Source organism: Pristiophorus japonicus, chromosome 13 (assembly GCF_044704955.1).
Source record: "Pristiophorus japonicus isolate sPriJap1 chromosome 13, sPriJap1.hap1, whole genome shotgun sequence".
Lineage (NCBI taxonomy): Eukaryota > Metazoa > Chordata > Chondrichthyes > Pristiophoridae > Pristiophorus > Pristiophorus japonicus.
Genome location: NC_091989.1, coordinates 152,059,498 through 152,074,839, shown reverse-complemented (window position 1 = coordinate 152,074,839; position 15,342 = coordinate 152,059,498). Strand labels below are relative to the sequence as shown.

The following is a 15,342-nucleotide window of genomic DNA, read 5'->3' as shown; positions in this document are numbered from 1 at the left end:
ATGTAACACATGAGACTCCACGTTGTTTTAGTATTACCATTGATGTCCAAAGTCAGAATCAATCCAGAACTTAACTCTTGCTTTGCCACTTGCAGGGATTTCTATGCAGCTGCTGGAGACAAAGGGAGGAGCTCAGTACTTCATCTTTGAACACAGTCGTGATTATCAACAGGCCCAGTTCAAGTTCTTGGATGCAGTAGATTCTATGGACCCAAATAACATTTTGGTAGGTTATTAATAGATTGTGTCCAACAAGCAGAAATTAAGTAGATAGCAATCAAATTGGCTGATTTATATAAGAAAGGAAAAAGTAGGTTGTAACCAGTGTCTCTTTTTTAAAAGATTTCACTATATATCCACAGAGTGTACTGTTGGGTCAGGAACAAATCGAATATACTTTATATAGGCTATTTTTTTTAACATATCTACTCATTCTTTTAGCCAGTTGCGAAAGAGCTCTTTGTAAGTAGGTTGCTTAACAGATTATGCTCTAGTCAAAATATCGTATTGGTATGCACACAATTCTGCCATTATAGTATTACACTTAACCATATACTACCTTTTTTATTTAAACAATCTTTTAGTTGATTTTGCAGACAACCAAAAATATTGCTCCAAATTGTAGTCCCTCCCTAAAGTAGAGATATGGCAGTGAAAGTGTTAATACTGGCTTTGCGGTAAACAGTGTAAAGCTAAAAATTGTAAAGACTCCGGACACCCCTCTCTCTTGCCCCACCCCATGCCTGAACAGGGTTGTATTTCTGTACAATGAAACTTGGAATTCAGAACTTGAAGACTTTTTTTATTTGATTGGATTCTGATTCATGAAAATTCCAGACTCTAGAAAGTGTGGGCATTGACCCTTGTTGTATGGTAGGAGAAAACAAGTCCTCAGGAAAACTCTTTCAGTAGAGCCTCTTGTTGCATGTGATTTTCACAAGAATGAATAGGAGCTGGATCCTCTACTTAAACAGGAGTCACCATCAACAAGTCACAGTTGCATGTTGTGGGGCATGTTAATCAACAGCAGTTGTTCATAACTATCTACACAACTGATGATTCTTTCTTCCCTGACGCTAGGCTCTGCTCCGTGTGAACCCGCACCACATTGACTCACTATTGCAACTAAGTGACATCTGTCGGATGCAAGAGGATCAGGAGATGGCACGTGACCTAATTGGTAAGAGGCAGACCGTAATTTTGAAACAGAATTATGAATGCGTATCCATTAAAAGGAATAGTTTGATACCAATCAGCAGTGTTTCTTTTCCTTTGCCCCCCAACAAAATGTGTCCCCAGCATCTATGGTCTAGCCTGCTGTCAAGAGGATTGGATATTCTCTGCCTGTTTACATCTGGCTGCTTCACACTATTTACTTGGTTGAAATTAGGAAAACTTCCCTTCTTAAGTATAATTGTCAATTTAAACTGGGTTTTGAACTAGTCTCCCTTTTGGGAGTTCAAAACTTACTTGCTGGCTATTGATTTATCAAACCACTTGATATGGTAAAGCTATTTAAATAACCTAATCGTGTTCTAAATCTTACTGAGGAGCCTTGTACTTCTGTTTCCCACAGGGGTGACTTAGCCATAATTACAGTGTCTTGGATAAACTCAAGTTTCTAAGTATTTAATTATCTGTAAATATTGTTGATGTTTCAAGTTGTGGCTGATGATCACTCTTGGTCTATTAATTCTAACTTGACTGAAGTTACTGTTGATTAACAAATTGAGATAATCACATTATCTTTATCTTTAAATGGCATGTGAATTAATTGGCTGGGTTTAATATAGTTGCTCAGTAGCCATAAGTTGACATAGAATTGTAAAATGTTACTGTACAGAAACAGGCCATTCAGCTAACAAGTCTGTTTTTCTTGTAAACCTTTCCTGCTCACTCACCATGCTCTTTAATGGTCCATTTTTCAAGCAAGTATCTAATTCACTTTTAAAAGAATTTATGGACTCTGCTTCATCAACAGTTTGTGTCATAGAATTTTAACTACCCTCTAAAGAACTTTCTTCTAACATCCCCTTTAATTCTCTGTGATCTTCTTAAATTTGTGTCCTCTGGTTACTGTCCCATCGATTAGTGGAAACAATCTTTTCACACTTTACCTTGTCATAACCTTCATAATCTTGAAGACCTCATCAGATTTTCCTAGCTGGCACGAACTAAATCAAAATTTGGGGAAGTGCCCAGTTGCGCTGGTACACTGTGATAAGGTTGGAAGTAAGATTGCTTTATAGTAACATAGGGCTCAAATTTACCCAGGAGTTGCTCCGTTTTTTTTTGGAGCAACTTGATTTTTCTGGAGTTTCTTAAAAATTCTCATTTTGCACATTCAATTTGCGCCAGTGTAAGTGAGTTAGTTCGGAGTTTTTTAGTTTTTTTTCAAAAGGGGGTGTTACCAGCCACCTATGCCCGTTTTGGCCATTTAAGTCACTTTGGACAGCTAATAGTTGCTCCAAACTAACTTAGGCCAGCGTATGTGGCCGCACAGAAAACCCTTGCGTAGAGTTAAGAAATCAGCGTAGGTAGGTACATCTGAGACCATTCGGTCAGAGATAGGGGCGGGAAGGGAAGCGGAGAGGGCCTTGCAAAGCACAACAACACTCAAGAAGCATAAAAACATACAAGAATAAATAAAAAATAAAACTAAGTCCTACCTTCCTATCAAAACTCGGCCCGGGAGGCCACTCGGCTGGGGATAGGTGAGCGAACGTTCTAATGCGGACAGCTGCCGGCACTGTTTCGCACGCAGGGCCCCCCAGCCCGTGCCAAGCCTCAGGAGAGGCAATACAGCGTCAGAATCGGGGGAGATTTTTTAGGCGCCGTTTTCAGCCCACAAAGTCGGCGCATCTCTGGTGAGTGCGCCGAAAAAAACGGGTGGGCCAAATTTGAGCCCATAGGAAGATTTTCTAACCTGTCTCTTATAAAAGTTGGGATGTTTTATCAAATATACCAAAATTCTATGCATCAGTAAGTTATTTTTGTCTCTCTTCCCTCCATTCAGAAAAAGCACTGTACTGTTTTGAAAGTGCATTTCACCCAGTGTTTAGCCTGACCAATGGAAATAGCCGGTTGGATTATCGACGAGCTGAGAACAGGTTTGCACTATACTGGTTCAAGTGTTGCGTTTAATCTTTGTATGGAGAGCATCTCTTCACTTTGAATTGTTAGAAGTTGTGTTTTTATTGTATTGGTTCGTTGCAGTAGTAAACCAGTTTCTTGTTTTAACTCATACAAATATTGGCCTCCCCTGATCCTATTCTTGTTATCCACACCCACCATAGTAGTACCATGAGGGGATATATTTAATGCTTTGCTTACAGTTGGCAATTTCGTTCATGAATTTTTAAATGCAGCACATCTCTTGGTGAGACAAATTGGTACTAGTATTGGGATTTAGCATAACCAATTACTGCCTCCGTATTAATACATCACTAATGTGCCAGCATGACTTGATGGGAAAGCAGTGTATACTGCTGTAATCTTTCACTTGGTCCTCTCCTCCGTGCTGAATTCAGCACCCAGTGTGTCATTCATTCATATGATGCTGTGAAATGAACTCCGAAACCGGGCAGAGGCTGCCACTGTCTTAAACATGTTGGACAGCTTAAAAAAATAATTTAATCAAAAGCAAGTTTTTATCATTTTTGATCTTAAAAACTGGCGGGTACAAATGGAAGGCTTACTGAAAGCCTTCTTTGAAGTATTCTTTTAATGTCACTTGGAATTTTTAGATAATATATAGTACTTAGCATTTGTACACCAGAGCATTTGCAACTACGAGTAATAGTAATTGAGTTGGAAAAAATAATTGGTCACTTGTTATGCAGCATTTTTTTTACAGTTTTAAGTATCTCGTGAAAGCTCAATTCCATTGATTTAGTTTATACAGGCGTAGCACCTAAAATCCGGAACCCTCGGGACCGAAGCCGTTCCAGACTTCGTGTTTTTCCAGACTTTCGACGTGTTTCTGACAGCACGAATCGAGAAACACCCGAGCCCAGGTTCGGGTATTTCCAAATTTCGGAATGTTAGAAAGGCCGGGATGGGGTGGGAGGGCCCCCGCCGAGGGGCTGTTCAGGCAGGGCCCCGCCGAGGAGCTGTTCGAGCGAGGCCCCGCCGAGGAGCTGTTCGAGCGAGGCCCCGCCGAGGAGCTGTTCGAGCGAGGCCACGCCGAGGAGCTGTTCGGGTAGGGCGGCGAGGCGATGCCCGATGCAGCATCGGCGGTTCCGGTTTCCAAAACACTTTACGGATTCCGGACACCCTTGCCACCGATCGTCCTGGAATTCGCACTCCAGATTCTGGAACTCAGCATTTTCGATGCTGCACCTGCAGCACAGTCCATCTCTTGCCCCAACCGTCCCAAATAAAAGAGCTTATTTTTACTGCTTAACTAATTTCCTTTATCTGATGCAGATTCTCCCCTTTTTGTATTTGCGCAGGTCGTTCTTCCTTGCACTCTACAAGCACATGATATTTCTAGAAAAAAGGGGCTGTCCACGCACAGCACTGGAGTTTTGTAAGCTTATCCGCTGGTAAGAATCAGAAATCACTGGCTGACATATCCTTTTGGGGATAAAATGTTAATTGAGGGAAAGATTCACTAAATTAAATTTGATGATTGGGCAGAAACACATTTCTATAAAATCACTAGTCTGCCCCAGATTTAATTTTGTAGTGAAAGTGTACAAGTTGCATGCCTAGGCCACAAACCTCCATGTTTCATTGCTGCAAAATCAAAATAACTTTAAAATGGATGGAAGGAAGTTGAAGTTATGGAGCACTGTGAAGTTTAAAAATCCATAATTCTGACCGTATCCATTTCAAATGATTAAAAATATATATAATTAAGTAATAATGTGATTAATCAAAATGCTGCCACAGTTCCTAAACAGGTAAGTGTATCAACATGTGAATCATTGTCATGGCAAGCTGCCTATTTTAATCATAAAGCCACTGAACAGAATCATTGCAGAGTAAAATTGCAGATTTTCTCGATCTTAACTCCAAAAATGTAAAAAGTTTGGTGAACTGAGGGTGTTCCAACCCGCCTTTTTCTCCGAGATATCAATGGTATTTGCTTCCTCCTTTTCTGAGCTGGTCTTGAGCCTACTGCAGCCAAGATGGAGGTGAATGAGCTATTTCCAAGCCAACACCAGTCCTGCAATCAGAAAACCATTGACAAACCTTCTTTGTGCCATCTCAGTCATTGGAACTGAACAGATTGGAAACGGAATGGAATGAAAGATTGAACTTGTGTCCTTCCAGTGCTCCATCTTTTATTACCTTGTCACCTGCTTTTAATAGAAGGTTAATAGTTAAATACAATGTGTTCTCATTCCTTTTGCTTAAACTCTAACAGTAGATAGAAACTGATAAAATGAGTTTTGCAAACATACTTCAAAAAAGGAAGAAAATTCAGTGCTCAGTTTTAAAGAGCCAATCTCATTCGGCTTAGGTAAGGTCTCAAAAAAAATTGAATGCTAACTCCAGTTGATTACTGCCAAGGCAGTCTTCAATTGCTCTGTTCCATAGTACCTAAATGCACTTCATTGGTACTAAAATGGGAAGATAAATATACTTTTTAAAATAGACGTTTACAAACTAAACCAGTCCAACGTGAACTAAATGTACTAGTAAGGCTTTGGGAAATATGAAATATTGTGCACTAATTGAAAATCATACACTAGGAAAATGTGGCTTAATAAATCCTGCAATAATTCTAGGCACAGTCTAATTCATCATGTCTGTTTCCATAGCCTGGACCCCGAGAGAGATCCGCTATGTGCCTTGTTGATAATTGATTTATTGGCATTACGAGCACGAGAATATGCTTTCCTGATACGGCTCTATGAGGAATGGGAGGTGAGAACATGCCCATGGTTGGTTTGCTTGTTACAGTTTGATTTTGTATTGAAATAAAAAACAGGGGACAACTAGAATGTTTTGGCAAAATGTAGTTTTGGTGTTTGATGTTTATTTCACGCACCCCCCCACCCCCTCTCCACACCTGACGATGTTGACTGTGCTGAAGTGCGATGCTATGGGTGTCTGCTACCCTGCAGTTGCTTTCCCAAATGTGAGCATTAGCAGGATATTTGGGCATTAAAGCCGGGTTTGATTCTGTTCTCACCCAATATCAAAATTCAGGCATTTTCCAGTAGGACTCACTAGTTGGAATCGGAATACCGGCTAACTTTTTTTTTTCTCAACCCTTCATCCTTATCCTAGCTCAGGAGAGGAGTGCTTTGTTACGATCTCGATTCTTTTGGGAAACATGTCACTGAATATAGAGTAACATAGTAACATTTGCACTGACAAGTGCAACACAAACTAATACAAGCTAGTAAAAGTTGCATTTTTATGGTTGGTTCAACTTGCACATATATATACTGTAATGTTTTGTTAGTACAGGTTGAGCGTCCGAAATCCGGAGTTCCAAAATTTAGAATGTTCCGGAAAACGCACACTGGGCCAATCTGTGGCGGGATCATCTGGAAACCGGAAAATGTTCCGAAATCCGGACTCCCCCCCACCTCGACGGCCCGACTTCGTTCGCCCGGCCCCGGCTCACCCCCCGCTTCCCCTTTACCGTGGCTGCCAGACCCCACCTGCCTCGATCCAGGCAAAGACGTTCCAAAATCCGGAAATACCCGAAATCCGGAACAGCCTCAGTCCTGAGGTTTCCGGATTTCGGATGCCCAACCTGTGTTGCTTTGTGAATGAAAACTGAAAGCTCTGCTGCTTGTTTTGATGTTGTGGCCTCTACTGGGCAATGTTATCAGTAGCAGAGGCCTTGGGAGACCTTGAACATATGATCTACCGTTCTACTTAAAATTGAGTGGATCAGCATTGAGTGCAAATGACGATAGGAAAAATAAAATACAACTTTTATCCTGGTTGCATACAATAAAAATATGAATTTCTCCTTTAATGTGAATATATGAATTCAATTTTTATTATAATGTAAAAGCAAAATACTGCGGATGCTAGAATCTGAAATAAAAACAGAAAATGCTGGAAATCTCAGTGGGCCAGAACTGACGAAGGATCACAGACCCGAAACATTAATTGTTTCTCTTCACAGAAGCTGCCTGTCCCGCTGAGATTTCCAGCATTTTCTGTTTTTCTTTTATTATGTGTTGTGATTCCCAAGTTAATTTTTCACAAAAGGAAAAAATATATTTTCAAAGCAAGATATAGCAACAGTGATTTATAGCTCTTGATGCTATTTTGTTTGTGTGCATCATGTTCGGTCTTAGTTTTATCAGTAATCTCTTCTTCCTTTCTGCTGTTTCTCAGTTCCATTTGAACCTGTCTCAGCTCCCTAATTTTGGATTCTCTGTTCCACTGGCTTATTACCATCTTAGTCAACGAGAAGATCTGTCCGATACTGAGCGCACTCAAAAGCAGGAGCGAGCTAAGCATCTGATACAAAATGCTCTTATAGTATTTCCAAGTGGTAAGCAGCCGAGTGTTGACCTTGTACTTCAACTGAGAATTTCAATAGCTATATAATTAAAGATTTCTCCTTTAAAACATATTCAGTACCATTCTTCTTCTTTACCACCATGGTAATGAAGCATGTATTGGCAATTAAAATAATTGCATTAAGAACGATGATTTGTTTCTTGTTTAAAACTTGGTTAAATAATCTGTCTTTATCTTGTCTGTGTTCATTATATAAGAAGCAAAAGGATGTGACAAACTATACAGTCTTCAAAGCTTGTTCTTTAAGTGGTGAGCAGAAAGATTTGTACTGAATATATACGTGTTCGAAACAAAACTATGCACTCGCAAGAACATTGGCATGAGAACATGTAATCCTTAACCGATGGAAATTATTTTATGTGATGCTTATAGCCAGCATTGTATGATTTGATATGTGTGGAGTTTGCAGTGTTTAGTTATTTGTTGGTCTTGTATACTAAAACTTTTTTTGAAAATGAATTATTTTGAAATGTGTGCTCTCTCGTTCCAGATAGTTCCTTGTTATTTTCTTTTTGTGGTGGTGCTAACTAAAATTGTATTCCACAGTTGTATAATGGAGTATTCTTTTCTACATCAGTGTAGACAGTGTGCTTCATGTGGTGGTGGTGGGGGGGAGGGGAATGCTTCCCCTCTTATTTGCTGCTGCCTGACTGAGAAAGCAGCTGGAGACGGACTCCAGGGACTTTGCTAATGTTCTTAAGCACCTGTTAACAACTGAAGATGACTAAACCTGAGATCTTCTCACTGCTTGTGGTGAAAATGCCTGGTCTATATTCAGCATCTTCCCAAGGAATCACGGTTGAGATTGCTGAATTGCAGGCACAAATATGGTCTGGAATGCAGTATGTTAGAGCTGCAATGCTCAATATTACTGTGCCACCCTTGTGTGTCTTAGTACGAGATAAATAGTTGCTCAAGAGTATTGCAGGGCTAGCAGGTCTTGTTGGCCGTTTCACACTCGAGCCAGAGGAACAGAATTGCTGATTAAATCTGAGCACTAACGAGATGATGGCATTAAAACGGTGAGCACTGACAATGTGAGAACTTGAAATTTGTTGAGGTGCTTTCACACCCCATTGATGCAACAAAGCTTCTGTTGATGCAAATCCAAAATATTTGTATCAATGCAAAATGTATAATAGTATAATTGGCCTATTACAAATCTGGTAGTCCTTTTGGTGTTTTTAGTGCTGATTCAGTGTGTGATAATCAGCTGATCAGCTTAGAAGAGAAGGTCTAGTTCATGTTTGCCGAGCTGAAATGATAACGTGTGTGTCCACAAATTACCTGGGCTATATAAGGAGGGAACTGAGCTAAAGCACAGACTCGGTCATTTAATCAGTGCTGTCTGTGGGAAACAGGGTCAGAGCTAATGACAGCTGGGTTATGGTAGTCAGCTTTGTGAAAAAAGTGAGTAGTTTTTCAATTAAAGGTTTGATTAGCATAAAGTAAATGTATTTAAAAATTATATGTCTAAGACCAACAGAGTTCATTTGCGATTTGGTAGTAAGTCCATTCTCTTGGTGATAGGTTCGTCATAAATTGCCACAATAGGAATAGAACAGGTGGACATGATATTTGATGATGAGATTAGTAATGAGGGGCTCAGTTTTCCCCAATGCTGATTTTTGGTGTATTTGAAGAGTTACGCCCGTTTTTTGGGGGCCCGACTACGCCCAAACAAAACTTGCAACTTTCCCCATTATAATTTTTGAAATTGACACCGCGCAGCTTGTCCTTTAGCTTTGGGGGGTGGAGCTCAAGGTTTGCACCACAAAAAGGAGGCCCCTCCCCCTTCTGTGCATGCTTGGGAAAAAAAAGATGTTTTTTACGTGACTGCTATGGCATGCGTGCCCAGTACACCTCCCGGTTTGCATTCAGCCATTTTTAAAGAGCAAGTTGTGTGTGAGAACTTTTCTTCTGAGTGGAAAAAATCAGAGCTGCAATATACAACATGGCTCAAGGACTAAGTATTTCTCTCAGGCCGAAGTAGAGGCCCTGGTTACTGTAATTGAGGCCAGATGGCACGAGCTGGACACAAGCAGAGGTCAAATAAAAGTTACACCAAAAGAAATGAAGAAACACTGGAACCAACTTTCACAAGATTATTGTGCAATGGTGACCACCCCGATGTCCGGAGGCCAGTGCAAAAAGAAGTGGCAGAACCTTGGTCAAGCAGTTAGTGTAAGTAATATTTTCATTTATTCACTGGAATTGCAATTGTAAATGTCCCACCCAGCAGAAAGACACCCTCTCTCAAAAGTTATGCTTTCATCTTTGCAGAGGAAGGTGGTCCACAACAAAACAGAGAGAACTCGATAAGGAGGAGGCCCGGCAAATCTGTACCCATTGACACCCTTGGAAGAGAGGGTTGCTGCTTTGATGGGTCCTGCCTGGAGAAAAGCAACCACCACTGCACAAGCTGGGCCCACACTCAAGGGAGAGGGTAAGTCCTGCAAATTCCAGAATCTGGCTTTGCTAAATGTTAAGTGCTGCGTGGGCTAGCTATGCTTCGGTTCATGGGGATGTCTCCATCAGCTACACTTCGGTTGATGCAATGCGCTATCATTCATTGTAGTCCTTCAAATCAGCCTGCTGCCTGCGCTGTGTGAGCCTACTCATGCCACCCACCCTGCCACCTCCTCTGCTGCTAACCTTTTGTCTGTTCTGTTATATTTTGCAGAACTTGAGGCCAACCCTGACTAGGCTGAAGCTGATGCAGAAGAAGATTCAGATGCGAACGAGTCTGAAGAGAAGAACATCTTCCAATCTGACCATCCAGACCAAGAGCATGGGAGGGAGGGGGAGGATGACGCCCCCACTCTTGTACTCACTCTGAAGGACGTGCTGGTGCTGGTGCTGCGCATTGAGGTGCCAGCCCCTTTCTTGAGTGGTGTGACATTTCCTGGTTTCACACTGTCCGAGGCTGCGGATCCCAGTGGGGTGCAGCGAGCCACACCCAGGGTGAGGTGGGTAGGGAGAGCTCGACAGCGCTCTCCTGAGGTGCAGGATGTAATGGATGTGGTTCACATGATGACAATGAATGAGGGAGAGCATTGACCTTACGTGATCACTCCTGGACACCATCGGTGGGGTGGGTGATTAGGTATCGCGACTGTCAGGAGAAGTAACAGCACTCTCACGAGAAATGTCCGGGCACATTCGGGATGGAATGTCACAGGTAGCTGATACACTGTCAGTGCACATGAGGGAGGGAATATCACAGGTAGCTGATACACTGTCAGTGCACATGAGGGAGGGAATGTCGGAGGTAGCTGCTACAGAAGAGAACATGCCCAGATCTCGCGACCATTGACAGAATCAACTGCCACTCCCACTCCAATCCCCGGACCAACCTCTGAAGAGGCCCGAGCCGGGCCTTCCACATTACTGCCTGCCCTCGTCTCCCAACAAGAAGTGCGCATTACCCAAGATGCTCGAAAGAATAAGCTTGGTACCAACCCGAGAAACGCTGCGCCCCCACCAGCGGGCAGGGGTGGAGTCAACAAGACCAAGCGCAGCAGGCGGTCTGAGAAAAGGTGGAGGAGAGATAGGTGCAACCTTTGTTTGCTGTTGTAACTATTCTCAAATTAAAAGTTTTTTGTAAGTGATGTAAATTTACAAGCTTAAAAGTTTGCAAGTGATATTAACTGAATAGTTTAAAGTTTGATTCAAGATTATTTTTATTAAAGTTAAGTACAAACAAGTGTCAATTTTGAATAAAATATATATTTTAAATTATAACTGAATCATTTACATTATTTATTAGATTATTAATACAACACAACATTACGGAACAGGTCCAAACAGTAAACATGGTCTATTTTGAATAGTTGTCGCTGAGCCTTCAGGCAGCAAAGCGTTCACGGATGAGCTGCTGGCGTAAGGCTTGAGCGATTGTTAAAGGGGCACGACGGCCAGCCCTCCTCCGCCGGTGTGGTCCGGGTTCAGGTAGTTGCATGGCTTCCTCGTCGTCCTCCTCGTCTGCATTTTCCTCCATCATCAGCCACTCTCGCCCCAGGTGGGTCTTCTACTACCAGCTGCTGTTGCCTCATGATGGCTAAGTTGTGCAGCATGCAGCAGGCAACTGATCAACAATCTCGGGAGTATTGCAAGTAGCTTCCGGAATGGCCCAGGCATCGGAAATGCTGCTTCAAGATGCCAACGGTCCTCTCTATTATGCTGCGTGTCGCAATGTGCGACATGTTGTATTCCCGCTCAGCTTCCATCCGGGTTACACATAGGGGCGTCATGAGCCAGGTGGCGGGGCCGTACCCGTTGTTCCCCAACAGCCAGCTCTGCCCTTCTGGATGCTGCTGAAACATGGCAAATATAGCACTTTCGTGTAGGATGAAAGCATCATGGGTGCTCCCAGGGTATCTTGCATAATGCGATGCATATCGTCACAGACAAGCTGCACGTTCATCGAGTGGAAGCCTTTTCTGTTCCTATACATCTCTGAATCCTCCAAGGATGTTTGTAAGGTGATGTGGGTACAATCAATGCAGCCCTGTGCCTTGGGGAAGCCAGCAATCCTGGAGAAGCCCATAGCCCTGTCACACATTGCCTGGGCGGTCATGCGGAACTCATTCCTCCGGGCATACAGTGCAGCAATCACCTGCCGAATGCAGATATGTGTTGCATGTTGAGAAATAGCGCACACATTCCCAGTTGTGGCCTGGAATGATCCAGATACATAAAATGAAAGTGCAGCTGTAACCTTTACTTCAACTGACAAAGCAGTCCTCCAGACGCATCTAGGGTGCAGGTCTGCTTTTATTAACTCTCAGATCTCGCTTACAACTTCTTTGTGGAAACGCAGCCTTCTCACACAGTCTGCCTCACTCAGGTGCAGATATGAACGCTGTCTTTATATACCCAATGTGGGTAAGGCCTCCTGCCCCATCATCCTACGTGCTCTGAGGTTCCTTAGGTGATGCTGTCTAATCAATCTTCTCCTCTGCAGCACCATCATGCTGCAGAAAAGAAGATTGATGAAGACTTGCACGAGGTATGGCATTATCACTGCCCCCATAATTAAATTGTAGCTTTGCAACAACCTTAAAACACTAGGACAAAACACTCACATCTCTTCTTCCCTCTCTCTCTCTCTCTCTCTTTCCAAGGTGGATGCCCTAGTATGGGCCACACCCTGGTCTGCAATGCGCAATAGGCTTGCTTACAATGGGAAGCTGGGCATTCAATGAAGTCATTTGGGGCAACAAATGTGATGCAATTCTTGAATTTTTGATTTTTTTTTTCAAAGTACCACCCAACCACTGAACCTCTCCTCACCGGGCTCAAGTGTCGGAGTGTCGGCTGGCAGAATTGCTCCCTCACCCGGTCACGGGCTCGGGGCTCGACTCTCACCCACGTCCCCTCCCCCTGGCCTTCTTTTGAAGCTGAGGTCCTGTGTCCGGGCGAGGGAACGATTCTGCTGGCCAACGCTCCGAACTCGAGCGCAGAGAGATGTTTAGTGGTGGGATGGTACTTTGAAAAAAATTCAAGAATTGCATTACACTTCCAATTTCTCCCTTTTGACTTTCAAAAAATTCTCTGCCTTCTTCACTCCCAAAACTTTTAACTAAAAACAATGCTGTCTTTCTGCATCGATTTTGTAATGTGCGCTCATTTTTGCTAAGTGCCCAGAAGGATTTTTGGGAGTGGTCACATACGCTGTCGTAAAAAAAACGTAAGTTGGCTAAACTTGCTTAAATGTCCAAAACTGGCGCAGACATCAGGTTGCACCCGCTATGACGCAAGAAAATCGTACATAAGTGAATTACGCTGGCGGGGAAACTTGGAGATTTCAATTTACTCAAAAAAAAAAACGGTGCACGCCAAAAAAACGACGCAGATAATTGGGGAAAATTGAGCCTGAGATAAGTGCATTTAAAATAAAGAGGGGCTATATTAAATAAGCTAATCAAACTCGAGGAGGATAAACCCCCTGGATTTCATCCATGCATTTTAAAAGAATCTAAAGAAGAGCTAGCAGAGGCATTACTACATGTATTTACTAATTCGTTAGAAAAAGGTGTAGTGCCGGAGGACTGGTGGATAGCTAACGTAATACCTATATTTAAGAAGGGGGATGGAACATGTCCAGGGAATTATAGACCAGTCAGCTTAACATTGGTGGTAGGAAAACTAATGGAATCCCGACTAAAGGAGAAAATAGAAGAACATTTAGAAACCAATAATAGTTAGCATGGATTTCAAAAGGGAAAGTTTTGCTTGATCCACCTCATTGATTTTTTTTGAAGAGGTAACAGAGAGTAGACAATGGTAATGCAGTAGATGTAATTTATCTAGATTTTCAAAAGGCGTTCAATAAGGTACCCCTTAATAGACTGATGAACAAGGTCAGCGAATGCGGATTCAGAAGACAAATAGCAGAATAGCTAGCTGGCTTCAAGAGAGAAAGCAAAGAATAGGGGTAAAAGGTGAGCAGTGGTGTTCCACAAGGATCAGTGCTGGGACCACTGTTCACAATTTATATTAATGATTTAGACTTGGGAATCAAACACAATTTCTAAATTTGCGGATGACACCAAATGGGGGTGATAGTCAATACTGCGGAGGACTGCAACAATTACAGGAGCACATTAATAAACTTGCAGAATGGGCATATAATTGGCAAATGAAGTTCAACACCGATAAATGTGAGGTATTACATTTTGGTAGGAAGAATAGGGAGGTCACTTATTACTGGGAGGATGCGAGTCTAGGTGGGGTAGAGGAACACAGGGAAATCTTAAACACAAATCGCTAAAAGTAGCGACACAAGTTAGCAAGGCGATTTTTAAAAAAAGGCACACCAAACATTAGGGTTTATTTCTAGAGGTATAGAATTGAAAAGTAGGGAAGTTATGCTAAACCTCTATTGGACCTTGATTAGACCACACTGCGTACAGTTCTGGTCGCCATATTATAAAGAGACACCGGAAAGGGTGCAGAGAAGATTTACAAGGATGATGCCAGAAATGCGAGGGTGTACATATCCGGAAAGGATGAACAGTCTGGGTCTTTTTTCTCAACAAAAAAAAAGGGTGAGGGGTGATGTAATAGAGTTCTTTAAAATTATGAAAGGTTTTGGTAGAGTGGATAGAGAGAGAATGTTTCCACTGGTGGGGAAGAGCATGAAATCCTATGAATAAACGACTATATCCAGTTTTAATTTTTTTTAAAATCTGCTATTGTTTTAGTTAACGTGTCCAGAAACAACCCCTTTTATGTAGAAAATAGCAATGCCATATAATGAGCTCCTGTTTGTATTCATTTCCAGTACTGATGCCTTTACTGGATCAATGTGGTGTGCAGGCAGACCAGGCTGTGTTGTCACACAAGTTTTTTGGATTTGAAGTACAGCTAAGGTATGTATGTGTCATGAAAGAAACTGTTTGACTAAGTTACATTGTAAAATTAACAACTTTTTTAGGTGTCAATTACTAAAATTCTGTGCACGTGAGATAATGAGCTGATTAGAATTGCTTTCGACCAGCAGTTGGGACAAAGAAGCTGTGCACTTGCTCAGTACTGACTAGCTACAACTCTTGCTCACTGTGTCCTCTATGTAAATACTGTATGTGTAACTATATAAATATACCTGTTGTCCTTCATCCCAAACCGGAATAAAATTGATTTGAAATAGATCTTTCTACCATGTCCTAATCAGCTGGAGTCTGCCCACTTACTGCTAACTAGTACACTACAGAATCAGTGTTGATGATCAGTACGTGGATTTAGTTTATAGAACTATCCTCCGCAGAAGGAATACTAAAACTTCATAGCTGAAAGGAAAATTTGAAACAAAATAGAAGTCAAAGACATAGGCCC

General features: G+C 42.0%; 1 protein-coding gene across 1 annotated transcript in view; it reads left to right on the top strand.

Annotated features, from left to right (window-relative positions):
• The window catches only part of tcf25 (TCF25 ribosome quality control complex subunit), a 44,077-nt gene that overhangs the window by 11,160 nt on the left and 17,575 nt on the right, over positions 1-15,342 (top strand). The window contains exons 7-13 of the mRNA XM_070898139.1: positions 96-226; positions 1,081-1,180; positions 3,017-3,110; positions 4,455-4,547; positions 5,772-5,877; positions 7,315-7,474; positions 14,792-14,879. Coding sequence (XP_070754240.1) covers positions 96-226; positions 1,081-1,180; positions 3,017-3,110; positions 4,455-4,547; positions 5,772-5,877; positions 7,315-7,474; positions 14,792-14,879 — 772 coding nt within the window. The remainder of the gene's footprint in view (positions 1-95; positions 227-1,080; positions 1,181-3,016; positions 3,111-4,454; positions 4,548-5,771; positions 5,878-7,314; positions 7,475-14,791; positions 14,880-15,342) is intronic.